The sequence below is a fragment of the Alternaria arborescens genome, assembly GCF_004154835.1.
Source record: "Alternaria arborescens strain FERA 675 chromosome Unknown contig_10, whole genome shotgun sequence".
Taxonomy (NCBI): Eukaryota; Fungi; Ascomycota; class Dothideomycetes; order Pleosporales; family Pleosporaceae; genus Alternaria; species Alternaria arborescens.
In genome coordinates this window covers 811,249-837,361 of record NW_021167865.1, presented here as the reverse complement: position 1 = coordinate 837,361, position 26,113 = coordinate 811,249, and the positions used below count along the sequence as shown (strand labels likewise).

Below are 26,113 nucleotides of genomic sequence, written 5' to 3'. Positions count from 1 at the left end.
CTGCAAGTGGAAAGCCTAGTAGTGGTGGGATAGGTTCATGGAACGACAAAAGTGTCCTAGTGTTTTTTTCTTTGTCGTCTTGTTTCTCCATTTTCCTTCGACGCGTAAAGCGAACAATTTTTTCTAGATTTAGTCTGCAGACAGCCAAGGGCAGTGCGCCGGGCTTCTCTCCCCCTTTGATTTGTACATAATCTCTCCTTCAGCGCAATATTCGTCGGGAGACGAAAAACTCCAATAGACTGGTTGCATAATCCTCCATCATGAAAGATACTGTGTAGACATGAATAGAAATCTAGAATATTATAAATCTCTACAAGCTCTCTTAGCAGAAGCCGACATAGGCAATAACGTAGGCCTGATTACCTCTACGCCCGTTCAGATCCTGCCTCGTATACCGTGCACGTGAGTCGAACACGACGACGACGACAACAACAACAACAGAAACATCAATTCAACACAAGATGCAGTAAGATGTAAAGTATACCATTCCAGCGGAAACTAGTCCCACCACTTACATCATGAGTAAGCTTCAGCAGCAACAATCGCCCAAATGTCTTGTTCCCTCAGCTAACCACTTCTCCCTTTGAATATAAAAACAAACGAGTTTAGTACTCACCCTCCTCAACCTCATCGTCAAGCGAATCAGAAGCCACTTCTTCGTAATCTTTCTCAAGTGCTGCAAGATCTTCTCTCGCTTCGCTAAATTCACCCTCCTCCATACCCTCACCAACGTACCAATGCACAAACGCACGCTTGCTGTACATGAGATCAAACTTGTGGTCGAGTCGGGACCAGGCTTCCGCGATGGCAGTAGTGTTGGACAACATGGCCACAGAACGGTCGACCGAGGAGAGTTCGGAGCCGGGAACAGAGATGGGCCTGGAAAAGTGTGAGAAAATGGGGTAATGAAGAGAAGGAAATGGGGAAAAGGGGAGACACGTACTTGGTGTAGTTGATTCCGAGCTTGAAACCAGTGGGGCACCATTCGACCAAGTTGAAGGATGACTTGGCCTTGAGCGCACCAGCGGCAGCGGAGCAGTCGCGGGGGACGATGTCACCACGGTAGAGGAGGGCAACGGCCATGTACTTTCCGTTGCGAGGGTCACAGACAACCATTTGGTTGTTGGGCTCGAAGCCTGGTCAAGTTAGCAAGACATGCACCGGACGGACTGACATAGCGTCTTGACGTACACTGGAAGGTAAGGTCAGAGACCTTGAAGCTCTCGTGGGAGCTCTTCTTGGCCGAGATGACAGGCGCGTAACTAATGAGCGGGTAGTGGATACGCGGGTACGGCACAAGGTTGGTCTGGAACTCGTTCAAATCGACGTTAAGCGCACCATCGAAGCGCAGAGACGAGGTGATGGAGCTAACAACCTGGGCGATGAGGCGGTTGAGATGCTCGTAGTTGGGACGGGGAATGTCCAAGCTGCGTCTGCAGATGTCGTAGACGGCTTCGTTGTCAACGAGGAAGGTGCAGTCGGAGTTCTCGATGGTGCTGTGTGTCGACAGAACGGCGTTGTAGGGCTCGACGACCGAGGTGGAGACGCGGGGAGCTGGGTAGACGGCGAATTCGAGCTTGCACTTCTTGCCGTAGTCGGTGCTGAGGCGCTCGAGGAGAAGCGCGCCGAAACCGGAACCGGTACCGCCACCGAAAGAGTGGAAGATGAGGAAACCTTGGAGCGAGGAGCAGTTGTCTGCGTGCGCGTGTTAGCAGGCGCATCGTGTTGGAGTCGAGCGTCCGACTCACCAGCAACGCGACGGATCTTCTCAATGACGCTGTCAACCATCTCCTTGCCGATGGTGTAGTGGCCACGAGCATCTATCCTCGTCAGTATCTCCGTGTCTCCCAACAGCTTCCCGACACGCACAGTTGTTGGCAGCATCCTCCTTGCCGCTGATCAACAGCTCAGGGTGGAACAATTGGCGGTAGGCGCCGGTTCGGATTTCGTCGATTGGCGAAGGGTCCAAGTCGACGAAGATGGAACGGGGGACGTATTTGCCGCTGCCAGTCTCGGTGAAGAAGGTCTCGTAGGAACCGCCCTCACCAAGCTCCTTCGCATCGGGGTTGGGACGACCATCGGGGAGCAGACCGTGCTCGAGGAGGTACCTGGCGTTACAGTGTCAACAAGCCTTCGGGCGCATGCGGTTTCGCGACAACGTACAGCTCCCAGGCGCTGTTACCCAGCTGGGTACCAGCTTGGCCGATGTGAAGGTGGCAGATCTGTAGAGCTTGGTGTTAGCAGTGTGCGCTGTGTGAACATACGACGAGTTTGAGTCGTCCCCATTCCTAGTTCTTTTCATGTCCTCTTGCTACCAGACAATGAACAGCAGCACGAAGCTCCATCTGATGCATGTCGGCGCAAGAGGCGGGGGTCCCCCACTGCCCTACGAGCAATTGAAGCACCAAAAGAAGCCGTTCCAACATAACATACCTCTCCTCGCATGGTGGATGTATTGCTGTGTCAAACAGACGACTGTCGAAGGAGACTTCAAGTTCCTGGCGTCGACGCTGGAGGCAGAAGTGTTCTGGGTTCAAGCGGTGAGGAGCGCCGCGTTGGTCTAGCTTGGTGGGGTCGCTGCAGGGGTCTGGCGCACGGTTTGTTTATGTACGCGACCAGTCCGCGACCAACTAGACACGCCTTGCCGCTTTCAACCATATCAACCGTGGCGGCCATGCGGCACAGCGGGAAGACCGCTCGTTTTTCAGGGATCCGTCCCTTGCGGTGTGATGGCGAAGACAGCACTGGAAGCTCGCGTACTTGCTGTGCCTCGGACGGTTTTGGTGGCCAGGATTTGCGGTGTGGAGAGTCAGTGAACTATCAAGTGCAAGCCGACGATCCTAACAGTGTATGCACAAACCTTGTGCGCCAAGTTAGCTGATGTTGCGAACCATGTCCATTCCTAGTCTAAACTGCCTCCTTTGGAAGGACAGGGGATATCATGTGCTGAAGGAAACCAAAAGCGCCGTCTATGTGTACTCTGTCACTCACAACAGCATTACTCTCCAGGCCCATCGACCACAGCCTCCTTCCCCTTCTCACTCCACTCCCCTGCACTCGCATCCACCTCCCTCATCCTACTCTCCTTCTTCTCCCCCTTGTTGTAAAATTCCCTGATATCCTCGCACCCCTTTGGTGTTCTGCAAACCTTACGTGCCTCTTGATCCGCCGTCTTCCAAATCGTCTCTCTAACCTCCTTGCCCACCTTCTCAATCGCATCCATGGCCCAAATGACATCGAGATGCTCGTAGCCTTCGATGACCTTGGAGTGTACGACATCAACGTAGGGTTCTCTTCCGCGCTCAAAGCGACGGAGTAGGCGACGGCCGTCGACTAAATCGTCGGAACCACAGACCCAGAGTGCAAAGGGGGGAGTCTGTGGACCGTACCACGCGTACCGTTCTGCCTCTTTTCTCTCACCCTTGTCCTCCCTCTCGTCATCCAAGTCGTGAGACTGGTTGTGAGTTTGGACCTCCTGCTCGTGTTCCATCTCCTCATCCTCCCTATCCTCCATAATCTTCTCTTCTCTCGTAGCCAAAATACATTTTTGCCGCGCAAAGCACTCTCTTCCTAGCCACCACCTCATACTCTCCGCACTAACGTAAACCGGCGCGAATTGAAACATGCGGTTCCGCAAATCACGCTCCCATCGGTCGTCTGTCCAGTTGAACAAAAAGGCAAAGACACGGTATCCCATGGACCCATAGAACCTCCCTGGCAAGAGACTATGCATGATCATCATAAAAGGAATGAAAGCGTGAATCCCAAAAACAGTCCGAAACATATTTGGACTAATAACCTGCATGAACTTGAACTGCGCTTTTCCTATCAGCTTCCCCGCATAAGCCGCAGGCGCCAGCCCGCAGAAGACACTAATCTTCTCCCCAATCTCGGGTCGTTGTTCCTTGGCCAACGCAACGAGGGTCTGTGTAGTTCCCTGGCTATGCGCCACGAGTCCCAACTTCTCAAACCCAGTCTCTGATAGGACGCGAGAGATGAGTGCGGGAAGGTCCATGACGCCCATTTGACGAATATTCCACGCCCACATGCGTGGATCTCCGTATTGCAATGTGCAGTGTCGCGGCTTGAACCCACATCGGTTGTTGCCGAGCCAAACGTCGTAACCAGACTTTGCGAGGAAGAAAGCTAGACTGTCGTCGTCGTTGGTGCAGTATGCGCCGGCCGATTGCAAGAGGCCGTGTATCATAAGCACCGGATACTTTTTTTCCCCATTGGAGTATTGCGAGCCGGTGACGTGCGTGCCATCTTGGGGAAAGAGCTCGGGGGAATGGGGAGAGCGCGCAGAAGCGTCTGTACGCGAGTAGTCGCGCGGGTTGTACAGGTGCCAGAGTTCGATGATGAAGCCGTCTTCGGTTTGGACGTTGAAGATCTCGCAGTCTAGACCTACGCGGCGGGCGTAGTGGCGTACGTCGCAGACTAAAGGATCAGGACCGCCATCCAAAGGTGAGAAGTCATCGATTGGGCTGCTGTCTTCTCCAGACTCGAGTTTCTTGGCTGACGGTGTGGTGTCGCGTTTCTTCCATGCTCTTTCTGCCTCTCGACGTGCGCGCTTTCGTTTGGTTTCTTCTTCGTGGAAGGGGCGCCGTTTCTCCGGATCTCGGAATGTCAGGAGGAGGAAAAGGTGTTTGCACATACCCGGGAGTGACGTAAAGCCAGCGCCCAGGACAATGACGAGCAGAAATAAAAATGACAAGATACCCGATGAGAATCGAAAGAACCAGCATTGACATTGCCTCATGAGCGTAGGCGGTCCGTACATGGGAAGAGGCGGGAAAAGAGGATTCGTCTTCCATGGTGCTTTCGAATCTCCCAGTGGAACATCAGATTTGCCCTCACCATCCATCTCTGCTTCTTTCGGAAGCAGACCATGTACCGTCCCATCTTTCGCTTCTCTCAGTCGCGGTTCCAAAGGTTCTTTTTGCGCGGGATCACGGTCGTCAATACTATCTCGCAGCTGGTTCAGCTTTGTCGCTTCTTCAAGCGGAACGGCAGGTAAGCGATGGCCGTTTGCGGTTTCGACAACGGGGTCTTGCGGCGTTATGAAGCGTGCTTGAACCGCCTGTGTAGAGCCTGTGTTCTCATCTTCTTGGTCTGGCGTGTATTGTCCGAGACGCTCGGCCTGGTGTGCGAAATCTACTGCGGCTTGTGTCTTGGATTTGTTCTTCCGTTCGTCGTGATTGAACTGCTCTTCAATACGGTGTTTGACGGATGTGACAGCGGCACTCGGCATGTTGGTTTAGGTAAAGTCGTGCGGTTCGAGAACGATGATGTGGAGAATCCAGGGTTCCGCGGAGCATCAGTACGGCTGTTCGGCAGCTCAGACGCTTCCCGGTGTTATGTTCCCAGTGATCTGTTCCCAGGTGGATGGTTGCGATCGTCGGAACGCGCAGAAAAGGTCGTGTGGCACAAGGGTGAGGTTGAAAGACGTGAAAGACATGTTGCGGCTTTTTTGTGAAATGATATTTTTGACGCGGTGGCTGCTCGCGCCTTGCTTGGAGACAACATTACGTCAGGGTTGAAGAAGGACGCGGCAAATCAACAAGCGATCTCCAGACGGGATGCATGTCAACTACCGCGTTTGGAAATTTCATAGCGAGAGATGGAAGCAGGGTTTACTGTTGTGTGGCTATGGTTTGCATGGCGTTCGCACTGGTTTGACATGTGAAGAGACTGCGGACTCGACTCCGGTGTCGAACTATTAGGAGTCACTGCAAGAGCGAATGGCGTGCCTGTTGGATTACTGTCCCCAATCAGTTCAGTAGACGCGGGGGCTCGTCGCACGTACCCATGCATTCCGAGCGGACTAGCTCTGCCGAGGCAATGCGGCTCTACTACTATCTGATGGCCGGGCTCATGGCATGCAACAAACAGAGAGCCGCCAATGCTCACAACACTGTCCATTGAGGCAGACACTCTCCAGTAATCCATCATGGACGCGCAGAATGGAGTCGTTCATGCACACAAGAAGCGACGGAGGAGACGTCTTGACCGCCCTCCTATCTCGGCGCGATTACTGCTCGACGACCGCATCAAGGGCGAGGTCGGAGTGCTGTCGGAGGACTTGTTCAACGACCTGTTTCCTGGATCCAGAAGCAGGAGCGCGGGTATGTGAAGAGCAGAGTTGGTAGTGAGTGTGCGAGGAAAGTCGCTGACAAGAGCAGCCGCGAACGGAGACACGCCAGACTCGCATCGCGTCCAACACGTCGCCATAACCCCCTGGCTACCGAGCTCCATCGTCGCTTCCCAGAATACTCCCTGGACCATCCTGCCGGTGCGACCAGCCGACAAGACGGAGAATGGCACAGCGCGTCCGCATTCGTCTCTCCAGATCCCAGCGTCGTCCCTCGCCCTCCAGTCGTTTTCGCACCTCCTCCAGAACATCGCCCCGAACAAGACGCAGAGGCGAGACACACCCATCGAGGTGCGCATATACGATGTTGTACCCGTCGGGCTGGATACCGTCTACGTCAATCTGGACACGGAAGCGCTGCGGAAGCTGGACGAGGTGCATGCAAAATTCGGTGGGGGCTTCATTACCCAGATGAATGGTGCATCGCGAGCCTCCAAGAGCCGTCTGGAAGCCAACGGGACAAAGGGCAAGGCCGTCGACCTCGCGGCGCAAGAGGAGGTTTGGCGACAGGCCGTACGCGAAGCCCTACAACTGCCCACTGTCCTCCACACTGGCGATTTGCTTCCTCTGAAGCTACCCGCTCATCCCATCACCCACGTCCCACCTCCGCCAGCCAAGATCAGCGCCTCGGAACCTGTGTCGCAAGGTCTCTTGCTACCGAGCACGAGAATCGTCATACTCCAATCGCATCGCAGCAGCTCCAAGCAAGCTGTCCTCCTCCCACCCGTTAAGCAGTCTGCGACTACCAATGGATTCGGCGACGACGACGAAACCGACGATACGTCCAACGATACCTTCTACTCCGCAGCAGAAGACAACTCGCGCAATGCTTCTCCGCCAGACGAGGAATCTACCGATAATTTCGAGTCTGAGCTCTCTGAAAGCGATGCTGGAGATCTGTCCGACGAGTCCGACGACATCATCTCGCTGAATGCGCCTATGCTCCCACCTCAGTCCTCCGGTGTGCTTTCGTCCTTTACATCCGCAACGCCCCGACCCGGCAACTTCCGTACCAACGGAATTGCGACCCCAGGATCAGTCTACTCCAGTTTCACGGCTACGACAGCCCGCGGGCCGACAAGCAAGAGCAAGGTGTTCAAGGCCCAGGGGCTCCTCCAGAGCGTTCCCGATGATCTTGTTCACCCAAAGCCTGGAAGCGAAGACGACGAAGAAGCTCGTGTATTCGTCGACATAAATACACTGGTCAAGGTTGGCTGCTTCTCGGGCGACTGGGTGAAGCTCGAAGGTACCGAAGCCCCTTCGTCACATCCCCTCTGGGGCTTGGGCGCATTCGGACGAGCAGACGAAGAAGAGAACACGAATTGGCGCCCCGTCAGGGTCTTCGGCTTGCCAGAAAACATGTCCAAGAAGGTGGCACGATACCCCGTCCAGAAGACTTCGGATCTTGATCGACGAAGCAGCTTCTCGGGTTTCTCACAACCAGCTTCGTCGCTACATGCCTATCTTTCACCAATTCTTCTTGCAAACCTAGGCAGTCCTTCTCACCTTCGTATCACCCCATTGACCCCCAGCCAGTCTTCGCATCTGCCTAGGAGCGCTATCCAGAAGCCGCGGTTGAACAGCTCTTCTTTACCACCATCCGCTAAAGAGGTCACGCTCCTAAAAGTATCAACACCTCTATCGTCCGATCGTTTACTTCAACCTAGTTTGTTCGCTGCCTTGAAAGACCATTTTGAGCAAAAGCGGCGGATAGTGAAGAGCGGTGACCTGATAGGCGTGTCAATCGACGAGTCCCTTGGTCGTGCAGTGTTCCAAACTACATCAGAAGAGGACGTCGGTAACGACGAGCTTCTCGCGAGAGCCAAGCCAACCGCTAGTGATGAAAGCACAAGTGTCAGCAGCCGCAATCCAAAGGTCGTATCGTGGTTCAAGATCGGCAATGTATCAAGTCCTGCTCACACGTCTCACGATGGCGAAGAAGTTGATATTTGGGGCGGCGCTGTGACGGTAGATGCTGCTAGCACAAAGATGGAGATGAACGGTAGCGAGCAAGGCAAGACGCCAGCTCCCATCAACAATGCATGGCAATACTATCTAGGTGCCAAACGAGCTCCTGTATCAAGCTCTCAAAAGACCATGGCACTGGACGAACTGCCTAAACCCTACATCTCGTCGCTGCGAAGACGATTGCGCGAACTCATGTCCGTGGCTACCAGCCCTCGAGCCATCCACCTAGGTCTGCCGCCTATCGCCGTCTTGATTACTTCAACCCAACGTGGCATTGGCAAGTCTACCGTTGCGACGAAAGCTTGTGAAGACCTTGGCCTGCACACGTTCTCCATCGATGCTTTCGATATCGTCACTGAAGGCGGTGCCGGAGGTGGCGATGTCAAAACTGAAGGCTTCCTGAAAGCTAGGGCCGAGCGAGCCTTGACATGTGGCGCTGAGTTTACAGCACTGTTGGTCAAGCATGTCGACGCACTCAACGCTGATCGTATGAACACAGCATTAAAAGAGATCTTAGCCGACTCTCGCGTACTGATCGCAACAACAACCGAAATCGACAAGGTACCAGAAGGTATCCGCGGACTCTTCACCCATGAGATTGAGATGACAGCCCCTGACGAAGGCGAAAGAGAAGGTATTCTTCGAAGCATCGTCGACGACGCCGGCATCCGTCTCTCCCCTGAAGTTGATCTAGCAAACGTCGCCGTCAAGACTGCCGCCCTCGTAGCTGGCGACCTCGTAGATGTTGTCGATAGAGCTCTCGTCGCAAAGCAACAACGCCTCGAAGCCCTCGCTGTGACTGCTTCAAAATCACTTACCCCACCCGACACAATCACCACTCGCGACATTGAACTAGCTGGCGGTCACTTTAGCAACAGTCTCACAAAAGCTGATCTTGACACCGCCGTCGACGCCGCACGTAAGAACTTTGCTGATGCAATCGGCGCGCCCAAGATCCCCAACGTGGGCTGGTCTGATGTGGGAGGTCTCACGCACGTCAAAGACGCTGTCATGGAGACAATCCAACTTCCTCTATCACGTCCTGAGTTATTTGCAAAGGGCATGAAGAAGCGCAGTGGAATCCTTTTCTACGGCCCTCCCGGAACAGGAAAAACACTCCTTGCAAAAGCCATCGCCACGGAATTCTCCCTCAACTTCTTCAGCGTAAAGGGCCCTGAGCTGCTCAACATGTACATTGGTGAGTCGGAAGCCAACGTCCGCCGTGTCTTCCAGCGCGCTCGTGATGCGCGTCCTTGTGCTGTTTTCTTCGACGAATTGGATTCCGTGGCACCGAAGCGCGGCAACCAGGGTGACAGCGGTGGTGTCATGGACCGCATTGTGAGTCAGTTGCTCGCTGAGCTTGACGGCATGAGTGATGGCGGTGAGGGTGTGTTTGTTATTGGTGCGACGAACAGGCCAGATTTATTGGATCAGGCGTTGTTGAGACCTGGTCGTTTCGACAAGATGCTTTATCTGGGTGTGAGCGATACGCATGAGAAACAGCAGACTATTTTGGAGGCGTTGACTAGGAAGTATGTTTACATCTCTTTTCCCCTATGTTTCAGTCATTCAAGGCTTAGGGAGAATGGGAAGACGTTTACGGTTACTAACGATTTGGCAGATTTACTCTTCATCCGTCCGTTAGCCTCGCCCGCGTATCCCAAGGGTTACCTTTCACATATACGGGAGCAGACATGTATGCCCTCTGCTCCGACGCCATGCTCAAAGCCATCACACGGAGCGCCAAATCAGTGGACGAGAAAGTCGCCGCATACAATTCAACACATAACCCACCCATTACCATTGCTTATTTCTTCGACCATTTCGCTACAGAGGAGGATACTGCTGTCATGGTGACGGAAGAAGACTTTATGGAAGCACACAAGGAGCTGGTGCCTAGTGTTAGTGCGGACGAGTTGAGGCACTACGATAGGGTGAGGAAGCAATTTGAAGGTGCAGGGAAGAAGGAAGGGGCCGAGACGAAGAACGGTACTGCCGCTCCTCCTCTGACCATCGAACAAGCTTCTAGTGCAACAACGGCCAAGGGCAAAGCGAAAGCTCCTGTCCACGAGGACGAGACCGAAATGGTTATCCGCACACAAAACGTTCAGCTGAACGGTAATGCGGGTGTGAGTGGAAACGGACTGGCGGGTGGCGGTGTGGATATCAGTGGTGGTAGTGCGGCAAGCAGTGGCGGGAGTAGCAAAGGCAAGGGCAAAGCGCCGGTGAATCACAGTCAGGGAAAGAGTAGTGTTGACATCGCCGAAGGTGGATTTGGAGATGCAACGCAGGATGACGATTTGTACTCTTAACTTGTTTTTTCTTTCTCCTCGCACCTTTTTGCTGTTGTAAATATTAGAGATTTTTTACATGGCGCCGATTTCTTTTTACGTTCCTTGTGATTGGGCCCTGCCGTATGGCGGAGACGCTGCAATTCGTGCTGGTCTGTGGACGAAACCACATCCACGTCTGGGACCATTGAACTTCAACTCCGTACACAAGGTACTCTTGCCCGGGCTGTGTTCTGTGCATTTATCCTCCCTGCTTTCGGCTAGAACATTTCAAGTTCAAGACAGCATGGAGGGTTCTGATGCATCGCAAGTACGGTCTTGTTGGTTGGTGCGCCCTTGCTGTGAGAACGGGGCGCAAGTGCGTGATTCTGCGGCTTCGCGGTACAGTAACAAGATTCCTAGATGCAGATGGTGGGATCACACAGGTTGAGTGTTCAGGCTCAAGATGACGGCAGATGGTTAGTCAGAGACTCGGAGCTTCGGCCTTGGTAACATGAGTAATGTCATGTCGCGCCCAATTCTTACTGTGCACTTATTGCCATTGGTCACATGACCATGAACCGTTGGTGCCGAGGTCGATCTATCTTTACCTAGGTATAGCTCCTATCCTATTCAAGTTAATCTGGTAGACCTACGATGCGATTCACTCGACGTGCTTATCTATAGCTGTGGTCATCCAATTTGTATCATGTTATGCGGGAGCTCCGGACAGGAGTAACATATAAGTTGTGTCATCCATCTATTCTTGTACTATCCTCAATACGTATGGTACTTCTACCATCAAGTTGCGCAACTGCCTAACATGACAAGTCACCCTTCCACCATGAAGGCGGCGTTAGTCGTAGTAAGTGAGTCTGCCACCAATGACTTTTCCACCTCCAGGGAAAGATAAAAGCAATCATCTAATCAACGCGACACACAGCGTTCCGAAGACTCCTTCACCTTTGAAATCAACGACGTTAGCATTCCCGAGCTTAGCCCCACAGATGTGCTAGTCAAGCTGTCCGTGACTGGAGTATGTGGAACCGACATGGCGCTTGCATCGGGCAAAGTGGGCCCCACACGGCAGATCCTGGGCCACGAGGGAGTCGGGTACATTGTGGCCAAGGGCGAAGCCGTCTCAGATAGCTCAGCCAAAACCGGAGACCGCGTCGCCATTGCCTGGCTCCGCGATATCTGTGGTAAATGCGCCTTTTGCCTGCAGCCCGGCGGTGAGGCTCGCTGCACGGCACAGCTCAACTCGGGACGCAAGATTGACGGGACGTTTGCGGAATACGCCGTCGTGCCGGAGAGATATATCATAAAGATTCCAGAGTCCATCGCAGCAGTCGAGGATCAAGTCATCGCGCCCATTGTATGCGGCGGCGTCACGGCATACAAGGCGCTCAAGATCTGTGGTGCAGTCGCTGGGCAATGGGTTGCAATTTCTGGAGCAGGTGGCGGTGTCGGCAGTCTGGCTGTCCAGTACGCCAAAGCGATGGGATACCGTGTGTTAGCCATTGATGCTGGGAGCGAAAAGGGCAGGTTTACTTTGTCAGCTGGTGCGGAAAAGTACGTCGACGTGCTTGCTACTACCAACCTTGCGGACGAAGTCATGAGAATCACACAGAACCGCGGTGCCAAAGCGGTGCTTGTGTGCGCTGGCGTCAGCGCTGCGTATGAAAGTGCGCCTAGGCTGCTGGGACCGTCCGGTACAATGGTCTGCGTGGGGATCCTCCCTCCAGGTCAACAAGTCCATTACGAGCCGCTGCTTATGATTGATAATGATCTTAGAATCATTAGCTCTTCCGTGGGCACAAGAGAGGACATGTATGAAGCGTTTGAGTTTGTTTCCCGTGGTTTGGTTCGCCCGGTGACGACACAGAAGCGGTTGGAAGATCTGCCAGAGCTTGGTAGAACGCTCGGCCAGGTAAGTGGACATGCTGTTGTGGAGTTGAGGTTTGAATGACGGTGTCGCTAACTGTGCACTAGACAATTGGTAAACCTGTAATCCAATTTAAGCTATAGATTCTATGTGAAGTAACCTTACTGAAGACTTTAAGTATAGAAAAAGACTGTCTCCGCTCATTGAGTGGTCTGCATGTCCATTGCCATGTCGAGACATGATGCTTTGTATCTCAGTCTCGCAGTCTACAACACGAAAGACTGGACTCATAGATTTTACAATCTCGCTCGTTGCTGCTGCACCTAGTGCTGTGTAAAGCTCCAGAAATGTATACAGTGCACACTCATCCAGAGCTCAAATCTAGAGCCGATACCACATTTTTGTTCCCTTGTGCAGGGTAGTTTCTACACTAGGGGTGCGAAGTCCTTTACTTCACTCCTTCTGCCACCCCGTTTCACCTCAACCTTTTTTTTCGTGAAAAACATAGTATCCAAGTACAATAGTTCGCCTACAGGTCTTGCGAGGCGCATGTTCGACGTGCCATTCAGAATGCTACAAGTGGCCACATCAGACTTCCCCGATCGACACTTTTATCTACACATCCGATGCTCTTGTTTGGATGTATCAAATTTCATACGTGAAGCAACATCCAGTGACGAGAAACTCTTCATTACTGTTGTACGACAAGCATCGTGGTCCATCCCTCGCGCATACAGCTACCACTACTTGAGAAACAGAGCGGCCGGCGAGAGTAACTTGTCCCTATCTCTGATTCTTATAATCTATAGGCCTTCCAATTCTAATGAACCTTTATTAGCGAACCCTCCAGAAATCCTGCTATCCGGCGATACATTTCCACAGGGTTAGAGTACATAGGGAAATGTCCACTCTCTGCTATTTCTGCCAACATCGCACCTTCGCCCTCTAGCCGCCTCAAATACGATAATCCGCGGTTCTCCACCCCAAACATAAACATCTTCGCACACGGCAGCCTGAGAAACATGCCCAGCAAGTCTTCTTCGTCAGAACATCGTACCATGGACTCGAAAATTGGTCGCACCGCGGGAGCGCGGACACGCGATCTCAAGGTACTCGCGAATAGATAGTTGCCGTACGACTTGGTCGCACACGTACGTTGAATAAAAGCATCGAGAAAGCCTTCTGGATCCTCGGTAGGGAAATCGAATATCTGCCGGCTAAGAAAACAGTCTTCTGGTGCCAGATTTCCCTTGATGTTTACAAAGCTCAGTACTCGGTCCGGACGCCGGCTCGCAAGCAGTAGTGCGGTCAGTCCGCCCATGGAATGGCCAATGAGGTGAAACCGTGATATTTGGAAATGCGACAAAATGGCTTCTGCTGTTTCGACCAGGAAGGGAATGGTTGATGTGGACGGATTGGCGCTGTGTGTTTGTCCACATCCAGGAGCGTCGTAAGCGATATATGCATGGTGTTGAAGAGAGGGATTGACGGTTAGATCTGCGAGGTCTTCCTTGCTGGAGCCGAAACCGTGAAGAAAGAGGATTGGGGGGTTGGAATTTAGATTGTGAATTGTCGAGATGGTGAGGCTTGTGCCTTGAACATGGATAGGCACTTCTGTATATGTGTGGACCATTCTGAATGAGGGAGATGCAGTGTGGTTAGGCTGAAAGATAGGGCAGCTGCAGATATCTTGTCCGCATAGGGTGATCGATGTCCGTAAGATATACCTTGACGTCGAATCATTGACAAGTTCGGCGCAGACTCGTTTCGCCGTGCTGATGAGTCGTTCAGCATCATAGTGGGGCCGGATATGCGCCTCGGAGTGCACGCCTGGTCACCGACGGCATGCGCGACTTTTCACCGAACATGACTGTTCAAATGACAACGAAGCTCAGATGTCATCATATAAGACCATCTACCCCCGAATCCACTATGCAAGCCTCATCCCGACCTCATCGTCATGCCCGAACTCATGAACGACGCAGAGAAAGCCGTGCCTGTTAGTGCGCCAATGGCGCCCGAAGCAATCATTTCGCAGCCGCCCAACACGTTGAGCAAGACTGAAACCAGAGCGTCAGAAATGTTCGACAGTATACCCATGTGGCGCAAATATGTCATCGTCTTCGCAACGAGTTGGACAACCCTCGCTGCATGCTTTTCGAGCACTTCACTTCTCAGCGCAAGCACCGAGATAGCAGTAGATCTGCACACCACCCCCGAAGTCGTCAGTCTCTCAACAGCAGGCATGCTTTTCGCCATAGGGTTGAGTTCGTTTGTGTGGAGTCCTATAGCTGCGGTGAGTCTTCATAGCAGTATTGCCTACGACAACGTTGGAGCTAAGTAACATAGATTGTGGGGCGAAAGTTGGCATACAATGCTTGTGTCGCGGTACTATTCAGTTTTACCATTGGTGCCGCTGTCGCACCAAACATGCCCGTGTTCGTCACCATGCGCGTGCTGTCTGGCTTGCAGGGTTGTTATTTTCATGTTGCTGGTCAGACTATCATCGCAGAGTACTTTCCTCCTGTAAGTAGTCCACCCACATTCCGACACGACAAATGCTGATATCAGATGCTCTGGCGTAGGTTCAACGTGGTACTGTGAATGGTTTCTTCCTTGCTGGAACAGTCCTGGGACCGCCTCTCGGTCCTTTGGTGGCGGGCATCATGATGACCTACTCGACTTGGCGTAGTGTCCTGTGGCTGCAAGTCGCAATGATCGGTCTGGCTTTTATACTCGCGCTGTTCTTCGTCCCAGCGAGTAGGACAGATGCGCCGGCGCTTACGTTGAACTTGCGTGGACGGACTGCGCTGGCTCAATTCAACCCACTGCCAGTCTTCAAGCAGATGACCTATCCAAATATCATCATGACGGTACGTAACATGCAGTGGCGTTTCATCACAAGTAAAGAAGCTGACTGTCTCCAACAGCATTTGAGTTGTGGCTTCCTTAGCTGGTCGCAATACTCAATCCTTTCCGCACCTCGCCATATCCTCGTTACCCACTTCGGCCTTACATCTCCACTGTCGTCCGGCCTTTTCTATCTCGCGCCCGCGACTGGCTTTTTGCTTGGCACAATAGTTGGAGGACGCTACTCGGATATGACGGTCAGGCGGTATATCAAAATACGTGGCGAGCGACTACCACAAGACCGGTTGAACGCGGGAATGTTATCTTTTTTCCTGGTGATTCCTACAGCGTCTCTCGTGTATGGATGGGGTCTACAATATGGGCCGATGTCAAGAGCTGCCCTTGCACTACCGATCGTAACGAGCTTTTTTACGGCGGCTGGACTCCTGGCCGCTTTTGCGAGCTTGAACACGTATTGCGCTGAAGCGTTCCCGAAAAAGAGGAGAGAAGTAATTGCGGGCAAGTACCTTGTCCAGTACACATTCTCGGCTTGCTCAAGTGCTGGTGTGGTGCCCTTGATGGAGGCTATCGGCATCGGCCCAACTGCTACCATCAGTACCGTGCTGGTATTGGCGGCTGGTGGGTTGACGTTCGTGACGGCTAGGTATGCCAGCTCCATGGTTGAACGAGTGGATGCAAAGGATGCTCGTCCTCGAGCAGCATGGAGTTGGCCGAAGTTGATTTCAACGGAAGCAGTGTTTCCTATCGCCACGATTGGTCCTCGGCGTTAGATCGTGTACATACGAGTGCCTTATTCAATACATTAGTCAATCTAGTTGCGAAGATCCAGTCCATCCCGTGCATTGTTTGTTCAGATATCTCCACCCACTCCCCAACCGTCCGCCCACCAGTATGGTGTTTGCAATTCGTCAAAAGCAGGGTTACTAAAAGCTTGAAGATCTAAATCAGATTCGGAAAGAAAGTACCGAAGGGAAGGATCGGCAAGAGCCATACCAGCGGTCATTGCCTCGCTGGAAGGAGGAAGCAATTGCTCCGCACTGGCCACAGACGTTTGTTGTGGTCGACCTAGCGCAAAGCTGGTATCTGCCACAAGTTGCATACTTTGCTCTATCGCATCCATATGCTTGACGAACTCTTTTGCGCCATAGTTACCGCTTCGAGCAAGCTGTCGTAACAACTCCACCGCGTTGTTGAAATCGTCACCGTCTGCTTGACTCCGCGGTGACTGCAGAAGACTAGAAATAGCGAGGACCGTAGTAGCTGAGAAGAAGTATTGCGTGTCGAAATAATCCAGCGTAGCCAGGGACCCGTGAATCCAGGCTTCCGTAAGGATGCGATAACTGTGACGCGCGCATTGAATGCATGTTTCCGCAAGTGCGAGAGCGCCTTCAGGAAGGTTACGTTTGGGATCGATAGTTGGATCTGACCATGACTGCTTGTGGCTGCGGAGAACATGTAGAAGTATCGGTCGTGTGGCAAGAATACAGCACTGTCAAGGTCAGCTTGAGTTTGATGTGATCATAGTAAACAAACCTGGTTGAAGCGCAGATGTATGTAGACAATGTGGATAGGTGCTGAATTGTCGTTGTCCTTGAGATGAAACTTAACTGGCAGGTCGTCCATCCATTTAGTGAGATCCTTGAGCATCGCCTGAACCCTTTTGGAAAACGAATCGTGATGGTTTCTCCTACTGTAGATAGCTCTTGTCAATCGAGCAGCAAGTTTGGCCAACTTGATGCTATTTAAGCTGTAATCAGTGTCGCCAAAATCGCCTTCTTCTGCAGCATCGAGACCGTCACTACTGGGAAAGTCTACCATGATATCTTCATCAGCAACAGATACTGGAAGACCGAGTTTTGATGCGCATGATCTATCAAGAGCATATGCAGACCACCATAGCCGTACGCGATGCTCCCTCGTAAGCCGATCGGGGCACTGATGTTCCGGTATGTTCATATTCATGCCCATTATGAGACCCAGTCTACAGGCAGAGCTTGCGAAGATGTAAGCCGAATGGCGACGATTGACCGTGAAGGAATAAAGAACCTTGCTAGTATTAGAGAATGTTTCTGCTTCATGTTTTTGGTACCACGAACCAATAGAAGGGTGACCTCTATGGTGTCCATCTGCGGCCGCTCGGCAGGAATGCTAATCATCCTTCTTGCTTGAGCAAAGTAGGCTAAGCCGGGAAAGACCGCATCCATGGAAGCATGCTTGGCAGAATACACTTCGCCTAGGGCGAATAGTGCTAAAAGCTTACAGATGACTACCCGGTTACCATTGCCGTTGTTCTTGATAGCGTCTTCCAGGATTCTCGTGACTTGGCTCTTGCGCACGATATGGTAATATTGGCAGACAGTGGACAGGGCTACTTTGACCAAGAAACGTGCTCTTGCAGGTGAGGGCCAATTAAACGGGGCTTGAGAAGGCAGCAAGAGGTAATCGTCTTGTACGTGGTCCATTCGAGGGAGATGCTTGGTATTTCCTACGGCAAGAGTCTGGCGGAATCTTGTCGCAAATGCTGCGTCGGCAGCTTCCCCAACGTGGATAGGTACATGCTCGGAAGACACTGCATGGAACCAAGGCCTATCCTCAAGTAGTGGATTACGCACGGCTTCATTCACAGCTGTGTTGCTTTCGAGAGCTTCTTCGACGGGAACAGCAGCCTGAGCGGACCCGGAGGGGCCGCTGCGTAGGCGCTCGAGATCCTTTAAACGCTCGTAATCCTTTAGCAGCTCATTCAGGTGATGTTCACTGAGCTTGATCTGTCGGTCGCGCGATGGATACACGCAAGGCGTCGTTTCAGCGTTATCGCGGCAGTTTGAGCATGGGTGGCCTCCCGAGCATTTCACTTTGCGCGAGTGACATCTTTGGCAACTACAAACATTAATGATTTCGCAAGAGCGTATACAACGACAAGTCATCTTACGCGACTGGCTTGCTGCCCCTCTTTTGCACTGAACTCGCCCTCAAAGGCTGTGTTGGTGAGGTCGTCGGTGGCATGCTGAAGATTGCCGAAGGGTCAGCAGTGGCGAGGTCGGAGGTTTGTTCGCGAAGCCGAGAGCGTTGGAAAAACACCGCTCACACGGCGAGTGATCATGCACGCCGCCGAAGCTAGCTTTCATCACTATCGCCGAACACGCAACGACGAGCTTATGGCATCTGGGTACTAACTGCATACCCAGGCACCTTCTCGGAAATGCTAAGTTGGGTTGTCCCTGTTTGCGATACGCTATTGTCCCACCTCTTCGGTCTTTCTCATCCGCTGTTCGGCGTACCTTCAGCTCGGTCTCGCATATCCACACTCGTGCTTCCAGACTTCTCACAAAGTCTAGAAAACTTTGGACACGACTCCTCCGTGCTAATGTACGCGTACCGAGATTGCAGAACAAGGCTGCATGATGACTGTATGCATTTGTTGTGTAACAAAGCAAACGAGTCGGAAACGTGCGCAGCGGCTGGTAGTCGCGCTCAACACTATGTAAGTCATTGCTGGTGATGTGTTTTCGTACAGACACTTCTTTCTTCGTCTATCTCGCCTCGAGTGCTCTCCCTCTAATGGAATGAAGTTTCCAAGCTTACTCCAAGTGAGTTCATCGTCTTCTCAAATATCATGCATGCGGAGATTGAGCAGTGGCATGTGGCCGACGTTAATTTAGGGCTATTTTATTCTCGACCTTTCCATAGTACTTGGTGGTACTTATATGGGTTCTTCAAGATGCACGTAGTTATTGTTGGGGTTGTAATGAACGGTACTGGTCTGCATACTATTCTTCCTATACCCGTGGAGTGACAACAAATTACACGGTTCAGTGAGATGCGTACATAAGCAGTAGGAAAGATCGCGGTTCCTCAACTGTCAGACTCTTCATCGCTGGTGTGATAGGCTACGCCAGTGCGTTCACGTCGCATGTCCAATAACATCTGTCTACATATCCTCTCGAATTCCATACCCCTCGCCACTTGACCATTGTACGGATCGAAGAAGACTATATTGTCATCGGCACAAGGCCAAGAATGCTCATCCGTAGCACCACCCCAATTAAAAAACCCATCCGCACAGACCACATGGATTTCCTCTACGTTCTCGAAGTCTTTGAGTTTCTTTTTCTCAGAATGGTACCAATACTCATCTGTGTTCTCGCGCTCAAACTTGAGTCGCTTGATGTTTGATGCGATAGGCTGGAAATAGGCCAACCAGGAAGTCCCAATGTCCACCATGTCGATGTCAAAGTTCAACCAGACATATCGCCGCTCGATACTAGGTTCGTAGATGCCAGTTACATCGAGTTTGTCGATGAGGCACACACCAGATGGCCTGCGTTCCTTGGGCGGATCGAACGGACGTGTATCGATGGCGGTGGGTTCAGAATTGCTTCGATGATGGCGATTCACGCGGGATTCGGGACTGCTCAGGTGGGGAGGACGCGAAGGACTAGTGGATGATTTCTCGAACCCGAAGCCGTACCAGTACGTGTACGTACGCGGCTTCGTCTCCTGTTGAGTGCCAATATCGAAGAAAGCTCGTTGATACAACCTCTGTAACTCATCTCGGGCCACTCTGCAGCACTGTAGCGGTCCAGGCACCGGTGTGGACGATATCAATAAGCGATTCTTAGTAGCCGCCCTGGATTCGATGCGAACCTCGACGGTGCGCGGCTCAGCAGTGCACCTCCATATCTGCCTCTGAAGCTCCAGTGGTAGTCGAGGGAATGGGTGGAAAGTGGACATGATGTTGGGCAATGACCGAGTATGCTTGACCTGTCGCTAGTAGCCCGATGAAGTGGCCAGCACAACAGATTGATATGCTATCTCACTAAGCAATGTGTTTAATGATCGAATACGGCGTAACAAAAGTTCTGTTAACAGAATTTCCATAGGATGCGGCTCAGCTTTATCAAGCCTGCTTCTACGACGAGGCTGATGCAGGTACTGGATGCGGGTATCCAGGGGCAAGAGGCCGCTAGTTTACTTCGGGCGCAACGCACGAGACACAACACTACCCAAGATTCCCCTTCTTGGCACCTTCCAAAACAAGCCTTCTTTCCGCCGCGCCGCATGGCCCACACTGCCGGGTAGCGTGAACGTGAACGAACCGCGGGCGACTACATACAACATGTCAAATTTCACTCATGCACTTGGCATCTTGACAGTGGCGCAGCGGAATGAGCAGAGCAGGATGCCACCGCGAGTCAACCAGCGGCCTTGCCGAATTGGCTGGCAAATCCGCAGGAAGCAGCTGCTTCGCACAGACTCCCTGTAGCCGGGAGCCTAGATGTCTCGCTGAAGGATTCTCGATATTGCCTTGCGAAGCTCGATTGGCTTGCGTTCTAAAACCCGGCATCAGTAGTCAAAGGATGGTTCAAATTATCGAACCGCCTTACGCCAAAGCCGGATCTTGTCTCTTTTGTTCAATTCCAGCAAGGGTGCTGTACATCTCCCCATCATCTGCTTCCATCCCTCAGAAAAATCTTTTTTGAGCCTCAAGCTAATCTGCATGATGAGAACCGCTTTCGCACTGTTGTCTGTGGCCTTTGCTCAGCGAGTAGCTTCCTCACGCTATCCGCTACTCCAATGGGACCCTGAAACGGTCTACGACTGCATCGAGTGGTATGACAACGGCCAAGGCAAGACTTGCGAATGGGTGCGCGAGCTGTATGGCTGTAAGTCCCCTTCGCACAGCTGATGACTTACCCATACTGATACTGTATCTTACTACTCAGACACCGCAGCAGAGTTTAGCGAATGGAACCCTTCAGTCGGCCTTGATTGCGAACCCTGGGATTGGCAATCCTACTGTGTTATCACGCAAAGGAAATATGACAGTATCCATCCAACGACAACCTCCTCGAAGGTGACCACCACCACCACCAGCACGAGCCAAGCTCCTTCTCTTGAGCCTTCCCCTACCTCCTGGGACGCCTTGGGATGCTACGCTCAGAACCCCAATCGCCCAATTCTTGAGGAAAACATGGATCCTAACGGAGATGCGTCTCTAAGCGTTGTAAAGTGCAAGGACAGCTGCTACCGCCACGCCTATACTTTCGCAGGAGTGCAGGAAGGGAACCAGTGTTGGTGCAGCAGCAACGTGGCTGGTGAGTGGACCAAGAACCAGACTGACTGTAATATACCCTGCACTGGTAACAAAGCGGAGTTTTGTGGAGGCAAAGGCGTCATCAACGTTTTCAGAGCATTGCAGAACGCTGCGCCAGTCATAACGACCAGTGTAACTAGCGATGGTGTGGCCAGCACCAGTGAGGCTAGCATCAGTGTGACTAGCACCAGTGTTAAGGCAGCTACCGCAAGCAATAGCGCTATCAAGAATAGGGCCATTATTGGGATACTTTATAGAGCTTGTTGTCTGTGATCAAGAACGACTTCATACATACTGCGGTAGAGTATATCCATGGCTACATATAATCTAACATTATCACTTGTATCGAGCGACCGTTCTGGTGGAGTAACTCCAAGTTACTCTACCAGACTGACTGTAGTGTGATTGAAGCTTGACCCTTCACGAGGGTAATTAGTCTCGACTAAGTCAAGATCTTCGTATAGATACAATCCGTCCGACACGACCCTATCGAGCCTGCGTGTTCGGGATAAATCATTTTTCACTAATGATTGGTCTTGATCGAAGCTGCCTCGGGGGAGGCTGGCGTGACTGGCGCCCATTTTACCGGTATCGTCCATACGGCCGTAATGGGAGAATCTCAACCACCACGACAATAGGCTACAGAAAATCGTAGGGCCTTCCTTCTAGACGCTGGGCATTACTTCGGTAAAGCGCGGGGTTCTCCAGCAATAGCATACCTAGGTATGTCTGCATATTACTCAACAACATCAAGTGGCACATACCGGACAGTGCTGCACGGTATTAGTCTGAAACCTTATATACCTGCTCGAGAAAGATATAAAGTTAGCCAAAGCCCCAACTCTGTGGTGATAGAATCGGGCTTACTACAGTCATTTGTCTTCCTGTCTATTCGTCAACGATTATCTACGAGCACTCACGATGACAACAACCACATCTCCGGTGTTGGTAACGGGGGCAGCGGGTCGAGTCGGCAGTGTTGGAAGGCGTGTCGTTGAAATCCTGCGAAAGTCGGGTCGACCAGTTCGCGCGTTGGTCCGTCGCGATGATGAACGCGCAGAATATCTTCGCGGCCTTGGTGCCGAAGTGATCATCGCCGATCTTACGAAGTCGGAACAGGTCGCACCAGTTGTCGAGGGATGCAGGCTCGTGTTCTTTAGCACGAGTGTTGCATCTGATTGTTTGACGGCCTCGGTGGTCATGACGGCAGGTGCAAGAGCCAATTCCGGGATTGAGCTTCTAGTCAACCTTTCCCAGATGACAGTTTCGAGAATGGATCTAACAAAAGTTACCGATTCACCCCAGCAAAGGCTTCATTGGCTAGCTGAACAGGCACTCAACTGGTCTAGAGTCCCTGTGGCACACTTACGTCCTACCGTGTTTCAGGAGAGCCCTTTTTTCTGGGGATTACCCGCCAAGTTCATTGTAGACGCTGGCGTCATCGCCTTACCGTTCGGACGAAGCCACACGAATCCAGTGGCTGCCAATGATGTTGGAGAAGTCGCGGCCGCAATGCTGCTCGAGCCATCCAAGTACGTCGGAAAAACAGTTGAGTTGACTGGACCGCGATCCGCCAGCATGTACGGCCTTGTTGAGGAGTATTCATCAGCGCTAGGTCGTCCTGTACCTTACATCGAGGTTCCCTTAGAGAGTTGGTTGGAGGAATCGCGCATGCAAGGTCGTCTTACCGAACACGTTTTGCAGCATGTCACAACGATGGCTAAGCTTCACGCAATTGCGGAATACGATCGGATAATAGATGCAGTATCAGAGATACTTGGTCGTCCAGCTGCAAACATATCGGAGACAACAAAGGCTGGTCATGTTCCCTTCGCACCTTTATCTTTGTAGAGAACTGAGGCTCGTTGTCTCCACATTTTTAAGCTCAATCGCATAAGTTATTTCTGAATAGCGACTCTAGCTATCAATGTAGACATCTTTTATAAGACCACGTTCACTCCTCTTGTATGAGCTATATCAATATCGAAGGCATTGGATTTCGCGTACGTAGGAGTAAGACAATCGCTGTAAGCTCCTAATGTAATAAGGCTTACCACCTTACAAGCTGTAATAGATATATATATAACGTTCTGTTGCTAAAGCATCTCAGTAGAAGAATAAACAAAAAGCTCCGATATCCTCATATAGGAATAACGCTAAAAAACCTTAGCTAGATTTCTAACTTGGATAATCCCTCTGCTTCTCATAAGGACCGCACCAAATATCCAGCTCACCCAATCCACTTTGCGCTTCTCTGGTAGTTGCAGATATGTCATGCATTCACATCGGTTGAAAGTGTCTAGCTACCAATGATTGCCTAGCCGATCTCTCCAACAGCTTTTGGTCAGACTAATTATGATGTTCGGCCCAGTAATTTGGCCGCTTTCGTTGTCTCAATACTGATGCCTAATCTTTGTCTTCTTGCGGTAAGCCGAAGTTGTTTTACCCCGCGCAAGCAGCCAGCCTCTCGTTCAAGTGCAGTTCTTCCTTCCTCCGACCAGAATCTGAAATCCTAAGGAATGCCATAAGGGACGCTTCCATCGGCTCTGCATCGGCTCCGCAGCAAACGAGCACCTGCCACCGAGCACACTGCGGCCACTTTTACTTATCCTTGACACCGGAGTAGACTGCAGAACACGCAAAATTTGGTGATCTAATCTCGTAAGCCTACAATGCATCAGATGGAGGACGCACAGACTGGAAAACATGTTCTCATTGATGCTGCAATCGACAACAACGAGCCGGAGCTACTGGACCATGTACTGAAGATTAATGCGCAAGAGCGCATGGGGGATTACGAAAACCGAAGACTCGTAGAAGCCGCGACAAGAAAGAATTCCATACCATGCCTACGCTATCTCATCGAACACGGCCTCAGCATTGAGCATATTGATATCTCGGGTGGGGAGGTCTCAATCTCGACTCTCGAGTTCTTGCTTGCTCATGGCTGGGACATCAACTCGACAGGAACTCCACGGTCTTATCTTAGTCCGTTCATGTGGTCTTGTATTCATGACCGCGAAAAGCTTGTATGGTGCTTAGAGCACGGCGCAAGTCTTGCGACGCCCTGGCAGGAGCCGCATAGAAAACCACGCGAGCCAATACTCGAAAGAGTCGCATGGGGTGGCGACATCGCGACATTCGAGTTGTTGCGTTCCAAAGGTGCTCCTTTAGGACCTTGTACGCTGCATCAAGCCGTGGTGCACGCAGCATTTTGTCATGATTTTTCAGGCGACCCAGAAAAGGATGATGAAAAGCAAAGGCACGGCAGAGCGCAGTATACCCAAAGTATGGCTATGGTCCGCTATCTGATTGACGTAGTGGGCTTGGATGTCAATAAGGAGGACTTTCCGCCTGACACCAAATGGTTACAAGGCGAATGGGGGACGCCGTTGCAGTACATTGTGTTGGCTGGCTTGGACCCAGGAAGGAACGCACGTGAGCTAGTATGGTTCCTGCTCGACAGAGGTGCGGATCCAAAGACGGCACTCGTGGAGGCAAAGGCGTTTGGTGGTCATGCGGCCTTCATAGAGTGGGTGGAGGCTTGGGAGCAAACTAGAGAGGAGAAGAAAGACAAGAGTCGATGCACTGTCCTGTGAATATAACGGGCTTCGTGTCTCTTCTTTTGTCAAGAACGTGCTTCTGATTGTGGCAAGTGGTGGACGAGCATGCTAAAGTTACTTGGTATCACCAGACACCAGACTAGGCTACAGATCAATCTGTATCATAACATTCACATAACTGCAGCTATCGCACACATGGTCTTGAGCACTACCTAAGTCCGCGTAGACACTTTGAAATCAGCACAGGAGCCCGATAGTCACTTTACCTAGGGAAGTATCGTACGATGCTCAGTTCCCACACCCTGCAAGGTCACAAACACTACCTCAAGATCGCCAGCTAACCCCTCCGCCACAGCAGCTTCCGCTTCCCTGACAAGGTCAAAGATACGTTTGCTCCCCCACAGGCCCTGATACCGCTTCAGATACAGTTTGCGCAGACCCGCCAGTCTTGTCAAACGTCCGAGGATTCGTACCAAACATTCCTTTCCATCAGGATGCCTCGCCCATAGTGGTTCGACAACAAGTATCGTGATCGCTTCGATTTGAGCCCGCTTACAGAACTAAAAGAAGTGATCAAAACTTTTAATGGATGGGAAATGGAAGATGTTTTGAGAATACACAAGCGTTGCAGTTTCAGACTATACTTGACGGCAGACGCATGCTAAGGTAAACTTGAACCCTTGCGGCCAAGAAACAGAAACGCCGCTGGTGGTGTGGACTACGGTGTCCCACGTGCTGTGTCCTCTGAAGTCACCATGGACTATGTGCATACCACCGAGAGCGTACTTGAATATTTCGGTCCGCAGTTCACCGGGAAGATGCAGAAGGGGAACTCGCGAGTTGGACCCGACGCTTCGATGTGTATCAGACATGTGTCGAGTCAAAGGATCATCTGAACAATGAACTTACATGGAGACAAACTCATCGGGTATCTTTCGTAATGAAACTAGACCGCCGCGAGTACGGTGGACACGCTTCTTTCGCCGTAAACGATTTGAAGTAGGAGAGCGTTCAGGACGTTTTCGCAGGGAGTAGCGGGCCGTAGATTTGAGCTGGGTATCGCCGTCTTCAGATGTGGAGTTGACCATCGTGTCGGAAATCTCGTGTGGTAACCTTGGTTGGGGGGATTGAGGTTGAGTCTATTATCCAAAGTTTGATTGTGAAAGGGGGGAATATATAGCGACAACAAGTGATGAGCATAGATCCGCTGTTCATCCTCTAGTAAGGCAGCTACATGAATTAAAGAAAGTGATCATGCACCCGCGTGAATGGCTGTGAGACTCGAAACAGTCCGGGCCTAGAGTTCATCAC

The 26,113-nt window shown here is 51.7% G+C and overlaps 11 protein-coding genes across 11 annotated transcripts; 6 read left to right on the top strand and 5 right to left on the bottom strand.

The window, feature by feature from the left end:
- Window positions 1-605: 605 nt before the first annotated feature.
- Window positions 606-2,445, bottom strand: AA0111_g5368 (Tubulin alpha chain; the record flags this gene model as incomplete). The annotated part of the gene is made up of 7 exons (XM_028651470.1): window positions 606-879; window positions 944-1,136; window positions 1,192-1,695; window positions 1,749-1,820; window positions 1,870-2,108; window positions 2,164-2,222; window positions 2,434-2,445. The coding sequence occupies 7 exons, from the start codon at window positions 2,443-2,445 to the stop codon at window positions 606-608; spliced, it is 1,353 nt and encodes a 450-aa protein (XP_028507147.1).
- Window positions 2,446-2,998: 553 nt separating this feature from the next.
- AA0111_g5367 (hypothetical protein) lies at window positions 2,999-5,251 on the bottom strand (the record flags this gene model as incomplete). The annotated part of the gene is made up of 1 exon (XM_028651469.1): window positions 2,999-5,251. One exon carries the CDS (start codon window positions 5,249-5,251, stop codon window positions 2,999-3,001), a length of 2,253 nt encoding a protein of 750 aa, XP_028507156.1.
- Window positions 5,252-5,950: 699 nt separating this feature from the next.
- AA0111_g5366 (Peroxisomal biogenesis factor 6) lies at window positions 5,951-10,431 on the top strand (the record flags this gene model as incomplete). Its single annotated transcript, XM_028651468.1, has 3 exons — window positions 5,951-6,125; window positions 6,183-9,651; window positions 9,741-10,431. The coding sequence occupies 3 exons, from the start codon at window positions 5,951-5,953 to the stop codon at window positions 10,429-10,431; spliced, it is 4,335 nt and encodes a 1,444-aa protein (XP_028507155.1).
- Window positions 10,432-11,233: 802 nt separating this feature from the next.
- Window positions 11,234-12,417, top strand: AA0111_g5365 (hypothetical protein; the record flags this gene model as incomplete). Its single annotated transcript, XM_028651467.1, has 3 exons — window positions 11,234-11,254; window positions 11,333-12,319; window positions 12,382-12,417. The coding sequence occupies 3 exons, from the start codon at window positions 11,234-11,236 to the stop codon at window positions 12,415-12,417; spliced, it is 1,044 nt and encodes a 347-aa protein (XP_028507154.1).
- Window positions 12,418-14,234: 1,817 nt separating this feature from the next.
- AA0111_g5364 (hypothetical protein) lies at window positions 14,235-15,915 on the top strand (the record flags this gene model as incomplete). Its single annotated transcript, XM_028651466.1, has 4 exons — window positions 14,235-14,570; window positions 14,624-14,800; window positions 14,860-15,147; window positions 15,205-15,915. 4 exons carry the CDS (start codon window positions 14,235-14,237, stop codon window positions 15,913-15,915), a joined length of 1,512 nt encoding a protein of 503 aa, XP_028507153.1.
- An 80-nt stretch (window positions 15,916-15,995) lies between these two features.
- Window positions 15,996-18,148, bottom strand: AA0111_g5363 (hypothetical protein; the record flags this gene model as incomplete). The annotated part of the gene is made up of 4 exons (XM_028651465.1): window positions 15,996-16,634; window positions 16,679-17,191; window positions 17,242-18,022; window positions 18,075-18,148. 4 exons carry the CDS (start codon window positions 18,146-18,148, stop codon window positions 15,996-15,998), a joined length of 2,007 nt encoding a protein of 668 aa, XP_028507152.1.
- Window positions 18,149-18,997: 849 nt separating this feature from the next.
- On the bottom strand, window positions 18,998-19,876 carry AA0111_g5362 (hypothetical protein; the record flags this gene model as incomplete). Its single annotated transcript, XM_028651464.1, has 1 exon — window positions 18,998-19,876. The coding sequence occupies one exon, from the start codon at window positions 19,874-19,876 to the stop codon at window positions 18,998-19,000; it is 879 nt and encodes a 292-aa protein (XP_028507151.1).
- A 766-nt stretch (window positions 19,877-20,642) lies between these two features.
- On the top strand, window positions 20,643-21,512 carry AA0111_g5361 (hypothetical protein; the record flags this gene model as incomplete). Its single annotated transcript, XM_028651463.1, has 2 exons — window positions 20,643-20,808; window positions 20,869-21,512. The coding sequence occupies 2 exons, from the start codon at window positions 20,643-20,645 to the stop codon at window positions 21,510-21,512; spliced, it is 810 nt and encodes a 269-aa protein (XP_028507150.1).
- A 648-nt stretch (window positions 21,513-22,160) lies between these two features.
- Window positions 22,161-23,090, top strand: AA0111_g5360 (hypothetical protein; the record flags this gene model as incomplete). The annotated part of the gene is made up of 1 exon (XM_028651462.1): window positions 22,161-23,090. The coding sequence occupies one exon, from the start codon at window positions 22,161-22,163 to the stop codon at window positions 23,088-23,090; it is 930 nt and encodes a 309-aa protein (XP_028507149.1).
- Window positions 23,091-23,911: 821 nt separating this feature from the next.
- AA0111_g5359 (hypothetical protein) lies at window positions 23,912-24,838 on the top strand (the record flags this gene model as incomplete). Its single annotated transcript, XM_028651460.1, has 1 exon — window positions 23,912-24,838. One exon carries the CDS (start codon window positions 23,912-23,914, stop codon window positions 24,836-24,838), a length of 927 nt encoding a protein of 308 aa, XP_028507315.1.
- An 869-nt stretch (window positions 24,839-25,707) lies between these two features.
- Window positions 25,708-25,890, bottom strand: AA0111_g5358 (hypothetical protein; the record flags this gene model as incomplete). Its single annotated transcript, XM_028651459.1, has 1 exon — window positions 25,708-25,890. The coding sequence occupies one exon, from the start codon at window positions 25,888-25,890 to the stop codon at window positions 25,708-25,710; it is 183 nt and encodes a 60-aa protein (XP_028507316.1).
- Between the last annotated feature and the right edge of the window lie 223 nt (window positions 25,891-26,113).